The sequence below is a fragment of the Miscanthus floridulus genome, unplaced genomic scaffold, assembly GCF_019320115.1.
Source record: "Miscanthus floridulus cultivar M001 unplaced genomic scaffold, ASM1932011v1 os_2657_1_2, whole genome shotgun sequence".
Lineage (NCBI taxonomy): Eukaryota > Viridiplantae > Streptophyta > Magnoliopsida > Poales > Poaceae > Miscanthus > Miscanthus floridulus.
In genome coordinates, this window is record NW_027098435.1 from 30,265 (window position 1) to 45,339 (window position 15,075).

Genomic DNA, 15,075 nt, shown 5'->3' on the forward strand with positions numbered 1-15,075 from the left:
ATTCATGTACAACTCCAGTGAAATTCCTATGTTCCAAAGGGAGCTCAATGTTTGTATCAACAAAATCATAACCATAAGGCATTACAATTGAATACAAATCCAGTGGTTCACTTTTCTATAACAAAATCTATATCTTGTAAAGCTATTTTTGGTTGAAGATAACTGTGTCTGATGAATCTTTAAATATGGTGCGCCTCATAAGCAAAAAAGGTTGTAATTTTCTTAGCATAATTTTGTTAGACAAGTTTATTGTGACAACTATCTCAGCATAACTTTTTCAATAAAATTTGTTATTGTCCAACTTCCTATCATGGAAATTACTCACCAGAGCATTTTTAGCACAATATTTTCACTATCCTTTTTTCCTCGGAACAAAATTTTTAGCACAACTTTTTATTAGAAATACATTGCACACAAACATACATGTATAAACTTCTAATGTTATAAACTTACACAAACAGCTTGTGGATAAAAAAATTTTGCTATTCACCTTGCTTGTCTCATGGAAGTAGGTAACACACTAATCCACAATTCTAAAATATTTAAAAACTTTCAAAATGAATTATTTATAATATACTCGCTCCGTCCCAAAATAAGTGTCGCTATGGTATTTATTCTGGTCAAACTTTTTCAAGTTTAACTAGATTTATAGAAAATATTAGCAACCCAATTATGTTTAATATAAAAATAGATTCAATGATCTATCTAATAATACTAATTATGTACTATACATTTTAATATTTGTGTATATTTTTAGTCAAAGTTAAAAGCGTTTTATTTCTTGGGAAGCAAGAATGACACTCATTTTAAGACCGAGGGAGTAATTTAATTAGAGAAAACAATTCTAAAATTTTAAATTCAATTTAACATAACTTTTATAGATATATATAACACTGTATATAACTATATAACATTGATTGATTGCATTCATTCCATTTGCATATGGTTCTTATAAGTGTGGAAATCTTATAAAATGCAATTGCAAGTTTAGTGTACATTTATAGAAAATCTGTACTTTTCTAAACTTCTTTTTGATTTTGTTCTTAGAGCGAACTAAATTTGTTGGAAGCTCCTAGAAACTTTTTAACGAGCTCCATTCTATTTAGTTCCTTATATCCCATTTTATTTTCTTTATGACTTTTTTCTGAAATATTTGGAAGCCTCGAGATAATATGTCCCACAGTCTGAATATATTTTTGGTTTCAAAGTATTCTCATGTCCCAATTTATCTTTGGCCTCCACCCACCTTCTGATGAACTTCTTTTGCGGAAGAGTAAATAGATTCGAGGTTGGCGTCACCCTAATGACAACGTTAAGCCTGGTAGCAGCACGCACTACAGCATATGATTGATTTCTAGCTAGAGTTGACAAAAACTACTGCAAGCAGTTAATTAAGCTACTTATAATTAGCCATACCGATCAGTTGGTTGCAAAGTTGACCTTAAATTTGTAAAGAGAGCCGATGCCGGCAGTGACCAGATGACTCCTCTCAATCTTTCATTCGACACCGTCTTATGATTTATGCCAGTTGTCTTTGATTGTATATCAAGTAGTACAGGTACATGATTGGGGTCGAGAGGCTGATTGGATACAATGAGTCCAATTGTTAGCAGCACCGTTAAAAATTGATTTATGGTTTGCCAACCACACAGCTAGTTGTTTTAGCTTATTGTTAGCTGATTGAGAGGAACAAAAGTAGCTAATGGATTGAGAAAATACCAAAATGGCCTCCACTTACTACACATCTTAGACGCGCATACACCAAGGATAAAATAGACTTTTACCACAAATGGCACAAATGGGGCCTAGCTAATTTAGACGGCTTACGATTAGTATGTCCTAGCTCATCCACGCACTAAGTTTATGTCTCAGTCATGTACTCATGGTCATTTGTTAAATGGGTTGCAACGATAATCTTCATTGAAGGCAGTATTCAGCTCATGGTTGGCTGGAACCTTTGTACTGAGGATTAAAAAGATGAGGTTAAACTTAGCATCACCCTAATAAAAACGATAAACCGGCCTGTAGCATCCCGCATAGCCTGGTCCTAGCTAGAAGCCCCAAATCCGCCAGAGAATGAACTCGAGGGAGGCCGACCTCACCCAAGCGCAATACGAGCAGGTAATTAAGTATGACAACATTCGTTCAGATTCCTTCAGTGAAACATTACACTAATCTTCTCGCATGTCAAATACTTGATGTCATGCAGGTGTGTCCGTCGTGGTGCGACAACCACAGGGAATGCTGGACGGAGATTGTGCGCATGTGGCGCACGGATGAGGCGTACGCGAGGCGCGCCGACCGTCAGGGCCGCCGCGCGCAGATGCGAGGGGTGTCACACCACCAAGGGAATCAGCCCCTCCCCCAGTTCGCGACAAGATGGGTATGCGTCCGTTCATGTCTTAATCCTTGCGCTCAATTGTCAATACTTGTAACCATGTTTGTGTTTTCAATGCAGACGCAGACGCACGGTGGGCAGGAAATCAACGAGTACACCACGTACCTCCTCTCTCACAAGGGCAAGGCGACGGATCCGAACAACGTCTACAACCCGGAGGACGGGCCCGATGCGTACACCAACCCCACCGCCTACGAGAAGGCCACCGAGTACACCGTCACGGCTCGCCAGCGCTACGGGGAGACATTCGACCCCACCGCCGAGCCCCTGGACATAGACCTCCTGCAGAGGTTGGGACCAGGGAAGCAGCACGGCCGCTACTACATGGCCCACAGCGCCCTCGACCCGTCCCAGGTTCCTACGCTGACCCAGGTTCGATCCACGCCCACGAGCTCCAGCGACATCCCCGTAGCGCCCCGGCGGCAGTCAGCGTCACAGGTAAGTGCTGTTTCGTTCGTCGTTCACTCATTTCGCACCTGTACATACAATCAACACTGCGGATGTAATATTGCAGGCCCAGATGGAGGCCAAGATGGAGGAGAGGATCGCCACGTTGCACGCGCAGATGATGGCGCAACAGATGGCTTACCAGCAAAGCCTGTAGCAGCACTACAACACTCAGATGCAGAACATGGCCAGCTTCTTCCAGTCCATGCAGACGCCCAGGGCGTCTACACCGCCTCCTCTTCCAATGTTCGCTCCACCGCCTCCTCCTCTAGAGTTTTTTCCTGTGCCTGCTCCTGTCGCTCCTGGAGGGACCCCGGTGAGTATATTGACTCTTGCTTTAACTTGTGCGTCCATGCTGCAGATACTAATGACATCACTTGGCGTTTAACTTGTGCAGGTACAGTCGGCGGGTTCGAACCCGTCTCCTGGAGGTCCCGGCCATCAGATGATGTCGTATCCACCACCTGCACCCTATCCACCGTATCCACCTCCGCGTGGCCCTCCTCCGACGTACTCGTGGCCGCCGGTGCGCGGAGGGTGGCAGTACGCGCAGGCGCCTCAGTTTGGTCCAAGGGGGTTTCCGTGGGCAAACCCTGGGGGCTCTGGGGGCGGAGCGGACGATGAGACCGGGGACGGCGCGACGAGCTAGGTACTTGTCGATTCTGTTATCATGTATCCACCGTATCGTCGAAGTTGTTGTCATGTATTTCTTTTCTTCGTTATGGACCTAGACTTGTTATGTTGAACTTCGTGTGATGGACGTCGACTTGTGGTGTTCCACGTGTTGGACTTCATGTGATGGTTGTAATGCACTTGTGTGGTTGTTATTGTGACATATATGTGAGATATATGTGATGTTGTGCGTTATTGTGATATATGTGGTGATGTTGGCGACAAATGTGATGAAATTGTGATATAAATGGTGCTACCGGTGCTTCTGGTGAAATTGGATTATAATTTGTGATTTTGCAGGGTTTTGATGCGAGAAAACAGAAAACAAAAGCAAAAAAAAAATTCCAGCTTTGCCGACTGTTTACAGTCGGCAAAGCTGGGCAAAAAAACCCCAGGACAGAATCTTTGCCGACTGCAACTCCGAAAGCAGTCGGCAAAGAACATTTCAAAAAAAAAATATTTTCTTTCTTTGCCGACTGCCGAGCTGGCGGCCAGTCGGCAAACAATTTTTGAAAAAAAAATTCTTTGCCGACTGCCTAGGAACCAGCAGTCGGCAAAGCCTGCCGTCAGGGCTGACGGCGCCACGTGGCTATGCCGACTGCTGGCGTGGCAGTTGGCAAAGGATTTGCCGACTGTGTGCCACGTGGCAGTCGGCAAATCCGCCTTTGCCGACCCAGGCTTTGCCGACTGCTCTTTGCCGACTGCCACGTGGCTTTGCGGTCGGCAAAGCCTTTGTCGACTGGGTTTATGCCTTTGCCGACCGGGGCAAGCAGTCGGCAAAGAGGCGTTTTCCTGTAGTGACTGTGATCTTAGCTATCTAAGCTTCGCAACCGAAGATTTATTTATTATAGGTGGAAGTGAGGCACGAGAGATTTTGAGGTACGGTTGTCCTTCGGTGAAGCAAACAACAACACTACTCATCATTATATTATTTAAGTCATGTAGACAGTTTTTTTTTCCTTTATCTGCATGAGACTAAGGATGAAAACGGTCGAACTCGGTCGAAAAACTCCTTAACCGTTTTCTACTTTTACATTTGAAATACGAAAGCGAAAGCGAAAACGGACAAGCCGGACACGAAAACGAACACGAACTTACGGAATATCTAGAATTTCGAAAACGAACCAATTCGAGCGGAATTATGTCGAACACGGTCGGTATGCGAAAATTCAATACGAAATACCGACCCACAGTGCATAGCATTAAACAAGTGCACGACCAAATACATAACAAGTTCACAACTAACAAGTGCATGATCTAGTTCAAGTGCATAGCATTAAACAAGTGCACGACCAAATACATAATAAGAGAGATGAGGCTGGGCGCCGTCTATAAGAGAGGGCAGCTAGCCACCGGTAGAAAGAACACAGCTGCGTGGTGAGCAGCCTGTAATTGGGCTGTATGACCTGTGTAGTTGACCAAATTCGGTTTAAACCGAATTTTGAATTCGGAATATTTCAAATTAAAAGTAGAAAAGTAGAAAACGGTCGAAAAATGTGTAAACCATTTTCTACTTTTACATTCGAAATACGAAACATCTCAAATGCGAAAGCGAAAACGGTAAAGTCGGACAAGAAAATGCGGATTCGGTCAGATTAAATATAGAAAACGATGCGGTTCGGTTCGGGATATTTCCGTTCCGTTTTCATCCTTACATGAGACTATCTAGATAAAGTGTCACCACAACAAAAGGTACTATGGGCGGTTGTGCAAATTAGATCCATTTGCTATTGTTTCTGATAATAATTGTGTCTACCGAATCGATAGTTGGATGTGTTTTGCTGTTTCTTTTGGAACTTTTAGGATTGATTATTTTTTTAACACATTTGTGAGGACGACCTAGACACGTATAAGGACACGATCTTCTAAACAAATTCATGCTGTTAGCACAACTCATGAAAGAAAAAGGTTTGCATGAATCAATACCTACTCTTGATCCTACTCAAGCTCTAGCTCTTTCAAAAGCACATAATCATGGAGGATGAAAGACAGCTTTTAATAGAACCTTTTATGAAGATGGGTTTAATAATGTTTCTCCTTGAGGTCTTACCTGCCATCCTACTTCAATGGTATTGAGGCGTTGTTGCTATAGGACCCCTTACTAATCCAGAGTTGGGCCAAACTGAAGTCCTTGTTCTTCGAAATTGTTGGTTGCCACAAATTGAAGTTGGTTTTGGTTCCATAGTACTTATCCTCCGGTGCTGCAGCTATGGCATACTTCTCAATGAGAGAGCAAGAGTCAAATTAAATGAGAAATTTCATAAACACTAATAACAATAAATGATTAGTACTGATGTGAAGGTGATTCATGAATGACATTTTGTACCTTGTGGCCACTCGTCACACCGGGCTTGACAGGGTCATCGACAGAAATGAGTTTTGGGATGCTCCTGGGCATCTTCTTGCCATATCTCCCAATGGAACTGGCCCTCAGGACATCCTCCTCCTTGATCCTTCGAATTGGTATGGTGTTCTCAGGGCACTTGCCATTCTGATGCCATGTTTGGGTGATTGGACGGGCCGAAACTTTGGAGTCATCATGCAAGCCTTTAGGGTGGTCAGAAGGCCGCATCTGAAAGGTGACAAAGGAGCACCGTTGAGTGATGTCATGATACATGCACATATGTATGTGTTGGCGGGAGGCACTGCAACTAGGCTGCACCGAACATTGAAACGAAAAGGGAAATGCTCCTGCAGAGAGAGGAACCTGGATAGTATGGTTCTCGAGGAGAGGATCATCAAATGCAGGTTGTTTGTAGATGTCTACACAGTCTATGATATCTCCATCTCGGCTCTGTTAATTTCTCAAAATCAGTGGTCGCAACCAGGTAGAAATTAAAACAGAGAAGATTGTACGTAAAATAGCAAATGACAGCAGCGGTTGGCCTTCTCCCCTCTATATATAATGGTCCCCTCTATATGTACCTCAGCGCTTGCAAGAGGAGCCTTGTTAAGCTGCCTGAGGAGGTCAAGCACTTAGGCTATGGGCTATGTTGATTACGTAGTTAGAACAATTTGTACATGTTCTAGTAAGACTCATCCTACTTAGAGTAAAATATATTAGGTCTAAACTTAGGATCCGTTTGATTTGCTGGAGCTTCTCCAACAACTCCAATCAGCTCTCCAACCAAACAGTCAAAGCTAAAATGGTTACATTAAGAAAGCTTCGTGAATCATGGTGATTGGAGTTGGATGTGGGAGGAAGCTGAAAAAAGAAGCTTCACCCAATCCCTCTTGCTTCCATGGGCCCAGCACGTGGCCGTTGTCCGATTTACCCTGGGAATGTGGGGAGGGGCCTCCGGGCCGGCGCAGGGAGGGGCACAGAAGCCGGCACAGGGAGCAACGGAGTGGCTGGCATGGGAGGCCCCTCTGGGCTGGTGCAAGGCGGGGCGGAGGAGGCCAGCATGGATAGGGTGGAGAGAGTAGAGAAAATTCGGAAGAAAAAATAAAGAAAAAGAAAAAAAGAAATTGAAGAGTTGATGTTTCACCATTTTCAACAACCATAAGAGTTGTTTGACCAAATATTTTTCTAACTAAAACTAGAGTAAAAAAAGCTGCTTTACCAGAGAAGCCACACCTAGAGCTCTATGCTAGACCTAAAGCTCTACTAAACAGACCTTATTATATTTTTACGATTCTATCTCAGTCTCTAATGCATCCGAGAAGTAGGTCACCGATCATACAATCGACGTGATTTCGCTCCGACACAAACAAAATCATAAACCAAAATCTTTGACAAGGAGACTAGAGGAGCCAAGCAATTGTGTCAACATATATATGTACCTCAAAGCTTGCGACATGAGGCTTGTTGAGCCGCCGAAGGAGACTATGCACCTGCTGCCGCCGCTGCACCGACGTCCCGGAAGTCTCTGCCGGCACCGCCGCCACCGCCGCCGCACCCTCCAAGAAGAGAAACGCGAGAGCCACCACGAGCGCTACCAAGTACGCTCGCGTCGCTGCCATTGAGCCCGTACAGTGCATATGCACGGATGCAGACGGGATATGAGAGTTGAGGAGGAGGCTGAGCGAGGGTCCCAGCGTTTTAAAAAGGTTGAGAGCACATGGAGACGTCTCCAAAAGCCTGGCTTTGGCGTATTTGGGGTTGTTAGAGTATTTTTTTTTTGTACACTTCACATGAGAAAGTTCTTCAAGGTGCATCGGAATCTATCTTTGGGGTATAAGAGTATATTTTATACACTTCACATGTCAGACTACTTTTTTAACACGCACGCTAGGACAGTAATCAGAGGTCAATTTCAGACCAGTCAGCCACTTTTCCTTTTTGGATAAAACAGTTTCTAAAACTTGTCATTTTTGAAATCATGCACATAATTTCTCTTATGCTAAGGCCCCTTTAGAATGACGGAACCTTTCCTGTTTCCTATGTTTTTCCTGTGAAATAAACTGATTTATGTGAAATTCATGTACAACTCCAGTGAAATTCCTATGTTCCAAAGGGAGCTCAATGTTTGTATCAACAAAATCATAACCATAAGGCATTACAATTGAATACAAATCCAGTGGTTCACTTTTCTATAACAAAATCTATATCTTGTAAAGCTATTTTTGGTTGAAGATAACTGTGTCTGATGAATCTTTAAATATGGTGCGCCTCATAAGCAAAAAAGGTTGTAATTTTCTTAGCATAATTTTGTTAGACAAGTTTATTGTGACAACTATCTCAGCATAACTTTTTCAATAAAATTTGTTATTGTCCAACTTCCTATCATGGAAATTACTCACCAGAGCATTTTTAGCACAATATTTTCACTATCCTTTTTTCCTCGGAACAAAATTTTTAGCACAACTTTTTATTAGAAATACATTGCACACAAACATACATGTATAAACTTCTAATGTTATAAACTTACACAAACAGCTTGTGGATAAAAAATTTTGCTATTCACCTTGCTTGTCTCATGGAAGTAGGTAACACACTAATCCACAATTCTAAAATATTTAAAAACTTTCAAAATGAATTATTTATAATATACTCGCTCCGTCCCAAAATAAGTGTCGCTATGGTATTTATTCTGGTCAAACTTTTTCAAGTTTAACTAGATTTATAGAAAATATTAGCAACCCAATTATGTTTAATATAAAAATAGATTCAATGATCTATCTAATAATACTAATTATGTACTATACATTTTAATATTTGTGTATATTTTTAGTCAAAGTTAAAAGCGTTTTATTTCTTGGGAAGCAAGAATGACACTCATTTTAAGACCGAGGGAGTAATTTAATTAGAGAAAACAATTCTAAAATTTTAAATTCAATTTAACATAACTTTTATAGATATATATAACACTGTATATAACTATATAACATTGATTGATTGCATTCATTCCATTTGCATATGGTTCTTATAAGTGTGGAAATCTTATAAAATGCAATTGCAAGTTTAGTGTACATTTATAGAAAATCTGTACTTTTCTAAACTTCTTTTTGATTTTGTTCTTAGAGCGAACTAAATTTGTTGGAAGCTCCTAGAAACTTTTTAACGAGCTCCATTCTATTTAGTTCCTTATATCCCATTTTATTTTCTTTATGACTTTTTTCTGAAATATTTGGAAGCCTCGAGATAATATGTCCCACAGTCTGAATATATTTTTGGTTTCAAAGTATTCTCATGTCCCAATTTATCTTTGGCCTCCACCCACCTTCTGATGAACTTCTTTTGCGGAAGAGTAAATAGATTCGAGGTTGGCGTCACCCTAATGACAACGTTAAGCCTGGTAGCAGCACGCACTACAGCATATGATTGATTTCTAGCTAGAGTTGACAAAAACTACTGCAAGCAGTTAATTAAGCTACTTATAATTAGCCATACCGATCAGTTGGTTGCAAAGTTGACCTTAAATTTGTAAAGAGAGCCGATGCCGGCAGTGACCAGATGACTCCTCTCAATCTTTCATTCGACACCGTCTTATGATTTATGCCAGTTGTCTTTGATTGTATATCAAGTAGTACAGGTACATGATTGGGGTCGAGAGGCTGATTGGATACAATGAGTCCAATTGTTAGCAGCACCGTTAAAAATTGATTTATGGTTTGCCAACCACACAGCTAGTTGTTTTAGCTTATTGTTAGCTGATTGAGAGGAACAAAAGTAGCTAATGGATTGAGAAAATACCAAAATGGCCTCCACTTACTACACATCTTAGACGCGCATACACCAAGGATAAAATAGACTTTTACCACAAATGGCACAAATGGGGCCTAGCTAATTTAGACGGCTTACGATTAGTATGTCCTAGCTCATCCACGCACTAAGTTTATGTCTCAGTCATGTACTCATGGTCATTTGTTAAATGGGTTGCAACGATAATCTTCATTGAAGGCAGTATTCAGCTCATGGTTGGCTGGAACCTTTGTACTGAGGATTAAAAAGATGAGGTTAAACTTAGCATCACCCTAATAAAAACGATAAACCGGCCTGTAGCATCCCGCATAGCCTGGTCCTAGCTAGAACCCAGCTCACTGCGATTCAGAAAAATACGATAGCTAGTTCAGCTGAGCATCTCGACCTAATAAACTAGGTTTAGGCAGCATGTGAACGACCAAGCAAATTGATTGATTCCAGAGTTGACAAATGGCATTATCAATTAGCAGTTAATTAAATCACTTTTACTAGTTATTAGCCATACCGATCGGTTGATCGCTACAATTAACACTACTAGAGAACAGACTTTAGAACGATGTCCTAATTTGGCATTAGCCTCGGCATTTTTTGCCTCCGGACTAAAGGACCCTTTAGTCCCGGTTGGTAATACCAACCGGGACTAAAGGTCCCTGCCCAACGGTTGTCCGCGGGGCAGGGGTCTTTAGTCCCGGCTGGTATTACCAACCGGGACTAAAGGTAAACCTTTAGTCCCGGTTGGTAATACCAGCCGGGACTAAAGCTTTTAGTCCCGGTTTGGGTGATGCCCCGGGAATAAAGATTAATCTTTAGTCCCGGTTTGGACTCCTAACCGGGACTAATAATCCCGGCCTATAATTCAGCTCATTTCTTCCTCCCCGAGCCCGAGCCATTCTATTCAAACTCACTGCCTCTGTTTTTCAGCTTGCTGTTGTTCTTGCTCTCTTCCCCTCCATTGGTGTTGCTCTTCGATTTTGGAGGTAACAAACTTAATTCTCTTATGTTTTATCAGTAGCTTATCTCATTTTGCGATGTAGATGCATGTGTAACTTTATATGTTGGACTTTATTATGATTTTATATGTAAACTTAGAAAATTGTAGAAAATCCGTACTAGTTGAACTTGCGGACCGTGTTCAGCTCGGCGAGCATGTTCTCTGCCGAGCGGGTAACGGACGTCAAGGAGGAGCTTTGATTCTACGAGGGAGAGCGGCAACGGTCGTGGAAGACCGTGTTCCCTTTCTTGTAGAATCGGAGCTCTTCCTTGGCCAAGTACGGTGCCGTCTGGTGGAGAAATGCTCGCCGAGTTGATCACGTAAGCAAGGTCAACTAGTACGGATGGTTATTTATTGAAACATGTTTTTGAGCTATAATTTGATGGATATTTGATAACTTCAGACCTACAAATGTCATCTACAAATGTTACTATCCTCGGCAACCTAAACGTCCGCGAGCTCGCCGATATCGAGCAGGTCACTTAGAATTATTTTTTCCATGAAATGAACTACTTAGAAATCATGCCTTTTTTAGAATTAAATTTTCCATGAAATGAAAAACTTAGTAAATAGTTAGAAAATTATAGAAAATCCATACTAGTTTAACTTGCGGACCGTGTTCAGCTCGGCCAACATGTTCTCTGCCGAGCGGTAATGGACGTCAAGGAGGAACTTTGATGCTACGAGGAAGAGCGGCAATGGTCGTGGAAGACCGTGTTCCCTTTCTCGTAGAATCGGAGCTCTTCCTTGGCCAAGTACGGTGCCGTCCGGTGGAGAAATGCTGGCCGAGATGATCACGTAAGCAAGGTCAACTAGTACGGATGGTTATTTATTGAAACATGTGAAATCCGTACTAGTTTTGTTTAAATATATCATTTTAGAAAATATGAAATTTACACTAGTTTGCAAAAATAAGTATAGAAAGTAGATGACAACTGGTACCGGATCATCGGCCTCTCGTTCGGTTGCGAAACGACCGAGGCCAGAACTCCCTCTCATTATCTGCGGCAAGTGTAAGTAGAAGATTGTGATGGAGTACCGAGTCAAGAGACAGGGACCCAACAAGGGTCGTGTTTTCTACAAGTGCCCGGATCGCGATGTAAGTTTCTTACGCATTTTGTCTTTATGGCTAATTGACCTGCTTTTCTTGAATATTTTTGACTAAATATTTTTTGGCTTTAATTACAGTGGGAGGGCAATGGATGCGATGGTTGGTACTGGGAGGAAGATTATGCTACATACGTGCAGAATTTGGGTGCGCTTGAGGTAGCGGCTGCTGCTGATGAGGCAGTGAGCCAGCAGGAGAAGCTTATTGATATTCAATAGAAGAATGATTTGTCTGTTTTAGTTGCGTACGATCATGAAATAATTATGTTACTGAAGTGCATTATAGTTTTAGTTTGTTTAGTGATAGTTGGGATTGCTTACGTTGTAGCCAGACTTAGTTAATTAATCAACCGTGTGTGTGTCATTTATGTTGTGTAATAAAATACTAAATTATGTTCAAGGTTTTCATAATTTATCGTGTAATACAGATTATGTCACGCCATTGGATGTACAATGCCGATCGCCGCTCCCAAGACTTTATTGAGGGCTTGCACTATTTCTTAGGTGTGGCCGAGGCAAATAAGCAGGATGGTTTCATGTGCTGTCCATGTGCCCTATGTAAGAATTTAAAGGAATATTCAAGCTCAATGAGTCTTCATTCACATTTGCTTAAGTCAGGTTTCATATCAAACTATATATGTTGGACTAAGCATAGAGAAAGCGGGGTCATGATGGAAGAAGGTGAAGGAGAAGATTTAGACATTGATGACATTATTGCTCAGTATGGTGCCTTTGATGATACTACAATGGGGGGAGATGAAGAAGAGGTAGCGGTAGAAGATGATCTCGGTGATGCTCTTGGCGATGCCATTCGTGATGCACAACAAGAATGGGAAAGTGAAAAAGAGAAAGTTAAGTTCGAGCGCATGCTTGAGGATCATAGGAAGTTGCTATACCCGACGGCCGAAGAGGGGCAAAAAAAGCTGGGTACAACACTGGAATTGTTACAGTGGAAGGCAAAGAATGGTATATCCAACAAGGCATTTGCGAATTTATTGAACCTCATAAAGAAGATGCTTCCGAAGCCAAATGAATTGCCCACCACTACGTACGAAGCAAAAAAGGTTGTCTGCCCATTGGGATTAAAAATCCAGAAGATACATGCATGTCCTAATGACTGCATCCTCTACCATGGCAATGAATACGAGAATTTGGATGAATGCCCGGTATGTAAAGCATCGTGGTATAAGATCAGGCGCGATGATCCTAGTGACGTCGAGGGTGAACAACGTCCTAGAAAGAAAATCCCTGCTAAGGTTATGTGGTATGCTCCTATAATACCACGCTTAAAACGTTTGTTCAGAAATAAAGACCATGCAAAGTTGTTGCGGTGGTATAAAGAAGACCGTAAGGTAGACAATATGCTGAGACACCTAGCTGATGGGTCCCAGTGGAGAGCGATAGACAGGGAATTTCCAGAGTTTGCAAATGAGGCTAGAAACTTAAGGTTCGCCTTAAGTACAGATGGTATGAATCCTTTGGGAGAGCAGAGCACTAGTCATAGCACTTGGCCAGTTACTCTATGTATCTACAACCTTCCTCCATAGTTATGCATGAAGCGGAAGTTCATTATAATGCCGATCCTCATCCAAGGTCCGAGGCAACCTGGCAACGATATTGATGTCTATCTGAAGCCATTAGTTGAAGAACTTCTAGTTTTATGGAACAAACCAGGTGTACATGTCTAGGATGAGTACAGACAAGAACACTTTGACCTACGAGCAATGTTGTTCGTAACAATCAATGATTGGCCTACTTTAAGTAATCTTTCAGGTCAGACAAACAAAGGATATAATGCATGCACACATTGTTTTGATGACCTTGACAGTATATATTTGAAAAGATGTCGAAAGGTCATGTACCTTGGCCATCGTCGATTCCTTTCGTTGAATCACCAAGTAAGAAAGAAAGGGAAGCATTTTAAAGGTAAGCCAGGCCATCGGAAGAAGCCTCATAACCGAACCGGGGAAGATGTACTCGCAATGGTCAAGGATGTGAAAGTAGTATTTGGAAATGGACAAGGCAGTGAATCTATTCCCAAAGATGCTAAGGGACACGCACCCATGTGGAAGAAGAAGTCCATCTTTTGGGAGCTACCCTATTGGCAAGTCCTAGAGGTCCGCAACGCAATCGACGTGATGCACCTGACAAAGAATCTTTGTGTGAACCTGTTAGGATTCATGGGTGTGTATGGGAAGCCAAAGGATTCACTTGAAGCACGCCAGGACTTGCAGGGCATGAAAGAACGAGACAACCTTCATCCAGAGAAGACAGATGATGGACGTCATTACTTAAGTCCTGCTAGCTACACGCTTAGCAAAGAAGAGAGGGACAGCATGTTCGAATGTCTAAGCAGCATCAAGGTCCCATCGGGATTCTCCTCCAATATAAAGGGTATAATAAATGTGCCAGATAAGAAATTCCTAAACTTAAAGTCCCATGACTGCCACGTGCTTATGACGCAATTGCTTCCAGTTGCTTTAAGAGGAATTCTACCTCCACATGTACGTCTAGCCACCGTGAAGCTATGTGCATTCCTCAATGCAATTTCTCAGAAGGCAATCAATCCAGTGGAACTAGCTACTCTACAGAATGATGTGGTTCAATGTCTTGTCAGCTTTGAGTTGGTGTTCCCTCCATCCTTCTTTAATATCATGACACACATCCTAGTTCATTTGGTGAAGGAGATTAGTATTCTTGGACCTATGTTCTTACATAACATGTTCCCCTTCGAGAGGTTTATGGGAGTCTTGAAGAAATATGTGAAAGTCCATTCTAAGCCTGAAGGAAGCATCGCCCAGGGCTATGGAACAGAGGAGGTCATTGAGTTCTGTGTTGACTTTATTCCTGACCTTGCCCCGATTGGCGTTCCCGAATCACGACACGAGGGGCGACTCAGTGGTAAAGGAACTTTAGGGAAGAAAACATATATCGGCATAGAAGACGATTATTTCAATAAAGCACACTACACAGTTCTTCAGAACTCGTCATTGGTGCATCCGTACATCGAGATACATAAGGAGTTCTTACGATCCAAGTTTCTAGGGAAGACTGAAGCTTGGATTAGGTGTCAGCACATGGAAAGTTTCAGTGGTTGGTTGCGAAAAGAATGTCAAGGCGATGACAATATTGATGAGCAACTGTATTTATTGGCTAGGCAGCCATCGTGGCATATCCTCACGTACCAAGGGTACGAGATAAATGGAAATACATTTTACACAGTTGCCCAAGATAAAAGGAGCACCAATCAAAATAGTGGTGTTCGCATAGATGGAACAGATCCAAATGGGAATATACAAACATATTATGGCCGCA

General features: G+C 42.1%; 1 protein-coding gene across 1 annotated transcript; it reads left to right on the plus strand.

Annotated features, from left to right (window-relative positions):
* The first annotated feature begins 2,065 nt into the window (after positions 1–2,065).
* Positions 2,066–2,967, plus strand: LOC136535297 (uncharacterized). Its single transcript, XM_066527594.1, has 4 exons — positions 2,066–2,121; positions 2,210–2,383; positions 2,459–2,823; positions 2,913–2,967. Exons 1-4 carry the CDS (start codon positions 2,077–2,079, stop codon positions 2,965–2,967), a joined length of 639 nt encoding a protein of 212 aa, XP_066383691.1. The 5' UTR covers positions 2,066–2,076.
* Positions 2,968–15,075: the final 12,108 nt, after the last annotated feature.